This window comes from Nomascus leucogenys, chromosome 7b (genome assembly GCF_006542625.1).
Source record: "Nomascus leucogenys isolate Asia chromosome 7b, Asia_NLE_v1, whole genome shotgun sequence".
Taxonomy (NCBI): Eukaryota; Metazoa; Chordata; class Mammalia; order Primates; family Hylobatidae; genus Nomascus; species Nomascus leucogenys.
Window position 1 is genome coordinate 59473414 of NC_044387.1, and position 4311 is coordinate 59477724.

The window sequence follows — 4311 nt, forward strand, 5'->3', positions numbered from 1 at the left end:
TTTTGTAGAGATGGGGCTTTGTCATGTCGCCCAGGCTGGTCTCAAATTCCTGAGCTCAAGCAATTCTCTCACCTCTGCCTCCCAATGGCGTGAGTCACCGCGGCCAAGACTAGATTGAGTTTAATAAGATTTGGTTATGCAGCCAGGCAGGGTGGTTCACGCCTGTAATCCCAGCAGTTTGGGAGGCAGAGATGGGCAGATCACCTGAGGTCAGGAGTTCAAGACCAGCCTGTCCAACATGGTGAAACCCAGTCACTACTAAAAATACAAAAAAAAAAAAAAAAAAAAAAAAAAAAATTAGCTGAGCGTGGTGGCAGGCATCTGTAATCCCAGCTACTCAGAGGCTGAGACAGGAGAATCTCTTGAACCCGGTAGGCGGAGTTTGCAGTGAGCTGAGATCCAACCATTGCACTCCAGTCTGGGCAACAGAGCGAAACTTCGTCTCAAAAAAAAAAAAAAAAAAAAGATTTGGTTATGCTGGGGAGATGGGAAGAGTCAGGTTAGGGGCACCCAGGCTGGGGGAACAGGACTGGGGAGGTGGATGGAGGGCCTCTGCAAGAAGAGCCTGGGAGAGCCGGGAGGAGGCAGTGAGGCAGGGGAGCACTATGGAATGGCCCTGAGGCCGGGGGTGCTCAGGATGACCTGGTAAAAGCACAGCTGATCCAGGGTGGAGGGGAGGCCCACAGAGCATGAGCAGGAGGCTAGAGGAGACAGACCATGAGGCCCGGGGAGACCCCTCACTTGAGAATCTCCCATAGCTTTCTTTCCAGAAATCAAAAGTCAGTTTTTAGTCCCTTCCAATGCTTGAATGGCTCATCATCATTATACACAAAGTTTTCCCAACAATATTTAAAGTCTGAGAAAAAACAAGGAGAAAGGAGTGAGGGCCCAGCAGGCCTCTTTCCCGGCCCTGGGCCCTCCCCTCCCAGGCCAGGTCACCTGGCTGCCAGTTGCAGTGGGCGCTGGCCCCATACCTGCAGGCTTCCCGGGGACACTGCCCTGTCCCACAGCATTGCAGACCCACCTGCCCCTCATGCTGTCCCTCCCGCACCCGCTCTCCTCAGCCCCCCACGTCTCACGTTTGTACTCCATGATCTCCACGGAGGCCCCTTTCTCACTCAGGCTGCGGAGCCCCTCCTGGTAATCTGTATTCCAGAAGTAGTAGAGGCGGGCGGTGAAGATGGTGAGATTCACGTTGCTGTGCCTGGCCAGGAACTCCGCCACCTCCCCTGCACACTCTGGGCAAGGGCTCCAAGATGTGTACCAGGTGACCTCGTAGTTTTTGTTGGGAGTCAGTATGTCGTCACAGAACCAAGAGAGGAAGCACCTTTCTGCATGACAATGGGTCTCAGGATCCACCTGGGGAAGGAGGAGGAGGAGGGCAGGGGGAGCTCAGACCAGGAGCACGAGGAGTGCAGGGGTGGGCGATGGGAGCAGAGGGCGGGCCTGGAGCCCCAGGGCATTTCCTTATTTATTTAGTTTTGAGACAGGGTCTCTCTCTGTTGCCCAGGCGGGGGTGCAGTGGTGTGATCTGGGCTGACTGCAGCCTTGACCTCCCAGGCTCAAGGAATCTTCCCACCTCAGCCTCCTGATTAGCTGGGACTGCAGGTGTGTGCTGCCACGCCTGGCTAATTTTTGTGCAATTTTTATGGAGACAGTCTTGCCACGTTGCCCAGGCTGATCTGGAATTCTTGGGCTCAAGCGATCCTCCTGCCTCAGCCTACCATTTCTAGGACTATGAGCATAAACCACATGCACGACCTTATTTTATTTCTTTACTTTTCATTTTTCTGGGTATATAGTAGGCCCCAGGGCGTTTTATTCATTGAGTTTCCCTTATTCCATCCTTCTCCTTCCTCTTTATTTTTTTTTTGAGATGGAGTCTTGCTCTGTCATGCAGGCGGGAGTGCAATGGCACGATCTCGGCTCACCGCAACTTCTGCCTCTTGGGTTCAAGCGATTCTCCTGCCTCAGCCTCCCGAGTAACTGGGATTACAGTCGCTCACCCCTACGCCTGGCTAATTTTTGTAGTTTTAGTAGAGATGGGGTTTCACCATGTTAGCTAGGCTGTTCTCGAACTCCTGACCTCATGATCCACTCGCCTCGGCCTCGCAAAGTGCTGGGATTACAGGCGTGAGCTACCGCGTACAGGCGTGAGCCACTGTGCTCGGCCCCTTCCTTCTTTATTTTATTGAGTCTTTCTCTGTCTCATCATGCCCTCAAGTGTGATTTCTGGCATCCTGTTCCCCAGGCATCCATTAACCAGGCATCCTCAGCCCCTGCTGTGGCCTGGCCCTACAGGATCTGCCTTGTCCCCTGTCTGCCTTCTGCTGGGAAGGTCATTGAACCAGCATTATCCCATGGAGTTGAAGGTTGGCCAAAGGGGCTACTGAGCACTTGAAATGGGGCGCTGATTAGAAACGTTGGCACGTGTAAAATACACAGCTCATTTCAAAATCTCATTGTGAGAATAGACAAACTTTAACCCTCTCATGAGGCATTTTATATTAAGTGTATGTTGAAATCGTATGTGAGATAATTGAGCTAATGCAGACATTAAAATTTCTTCCACCAGTTCTTGTCGCCTTTCCAGCGTGTGGGGACTGGAAACACTTGTGCTTCAGTCCCGAGTCCTGGGTGTTTCCGAGGCCAGCACCGCTGTAGGCCAGGCCTGCCCAGCACAGACGGCTCCCTCCTCAAACACACTCTGAAAAGTCTCCTGCCTGGGCGGAGGGGGCCGCAGGGGTGGGTGGGACACGACAGGGTGGGTGTGAGGTCAGTGGCAGCTGTGGGGGCAGCAGGGTTAGGAGTGAGGATTCACCATCCTGTGATGATGTGTCCTTGACATCGAGGAATCAGGGCAGTGGTGGGGGCGGCCCCACCAGCCCGCAGTGACTGGCCCAGGCACAGTGCTGGACACCACACCCCCCGCTTCCCACAGCTGCTGTTTCCCGAGGACTGCCGGACGCACGGCTCCATGACAAGATTTTGGGAAACAAAGTCAAGAGTGAGGGTGCTGGGCGCTAACAAGGCCTTTTGGGAAGAAGCAAACCCCCTCCACGATCCGATCCCAGGAGAGTCAGGGAGAAAGATCTGGGCCACGGACCTAAAAAATGTGGGAGGAGGTTGGGCGCGGTAGCTCATGCCTGTCATCCTAGCACTTTGGGAGGCCGAGGGGGGCGGAACACTTGAGGTCAGGAGTTCGAAACCAGCCTGGCCACCATGGTGAAACCCCGTCTCTACTAAAAATAGAATAAAAATTAGCCAGGTGTGGTGGCGGGCACCTGTAATCCCAGCTACCCAGGAGGCTGAGGCAGGAGAATCGCTTGAACCCGGGAGGCAGAGGTTGCCTGAGGGAGACTCTGTCTCAAAAAAAATAAAAGAAAGAAATGTAAGAGGAAAGTACACACAGGAAAGCCCACGCCGGGCACGTCACTTATTGTTGTGTTTTCTGCGTTCCCAGCTGCTTAGCTCCTATTTAGGATGTAAATAGGACTTTGGTGCTACCTGGTTTCGGAAGACGCCACTCTTCCAGGAGACACGTGAGGGCCACTTTATAACTTTCATGGTGAAGCACAGCCAGGTTTCGTTCCGACCATAGGCTTTCCGTAGGTTTTTAAAGTGGAAGTAGAATATGTGTGGATAAGTTGCCTCCATCGGGTTTCTTTTTTTTTTTTTTTTTTTTTTTTTGAGACAGAGTCTCGCTCTGTCGCCCAGGCTGGAGTGCAGTGGCACGATCTCGGCTCACTGCAAGCTCCGCCTCCCGGGTTCACACCATTCTCCTCCCTCAGCCTCCCGAGTAGCTGGGACTACAGGCGCCCGCCACCACGCCCGGCTAATTTTTTGTATTTTTAGTAGAGATGGGGTTTCACCTGGTCTCGATCTCCTGACCTCGTGATCCACCCGCCTCGGCCTCCCAAAGTGCTGGGATTACAAGCGTGAGCCACCACGCCCGGCCATGAAAAGCCAGTTTCACAAGATGATTCTGAGCTGTTCCAGGCAAGAGGGAGAGAGCAGACAGCAAGATAAATGTGTAGAAGAGGATGTGACGTCCATAAGACTGGTGCAGGTCAGGATGAGGCACCCTGAGCACAGAGATGCAGCCAGAGCCACTCAGACAGACCTGGGAGGGACTTGGGGCAACAGCCCAGAGAGGGTCTGGCTTCTGTGCAGCCCTTACCGTGAGAGGGGGTGGATGGGGAGGGGCAGCCCTTACCATGAGAGGGGGTGGATGGGGAGGGCAGCCCTTACCATGAGATGGGGTGGATGGGGAGGGGCAGGTTCTTCGGTTTCTGCTTTCAAGGTGCCCCC

General features: G+C 53.8%; 1 protein-coding gene across 1 annotated transcript; it reads right to left on the reverse strand.

The window, feature by feature from the left end:
• Window positions 1–773: 773 nt before the first annotated feature.
• LOC115836019 (DNA dC->dU-editing enzyme APOBEC-3F-like) lies at window positions 774–3657 on the reverse strand. The gene is made up of 3 exons (XM_030816169.1): window positions 3508–3657; window positions 1080–1359; window positions 774–856 (listed from the first exon to the last, which is right to left on the reverse strand). The coding sequence occupies exons 1-3, from the start codon at window positions 3655–3657 to the stop codon at window positions 774–776; spliced, it is 513 nt and encodes a 170-aa protein (XP_030672029.1).
• Between the last annotated feature and the right edge of the window lie 654 nt (window positions 3658–4311).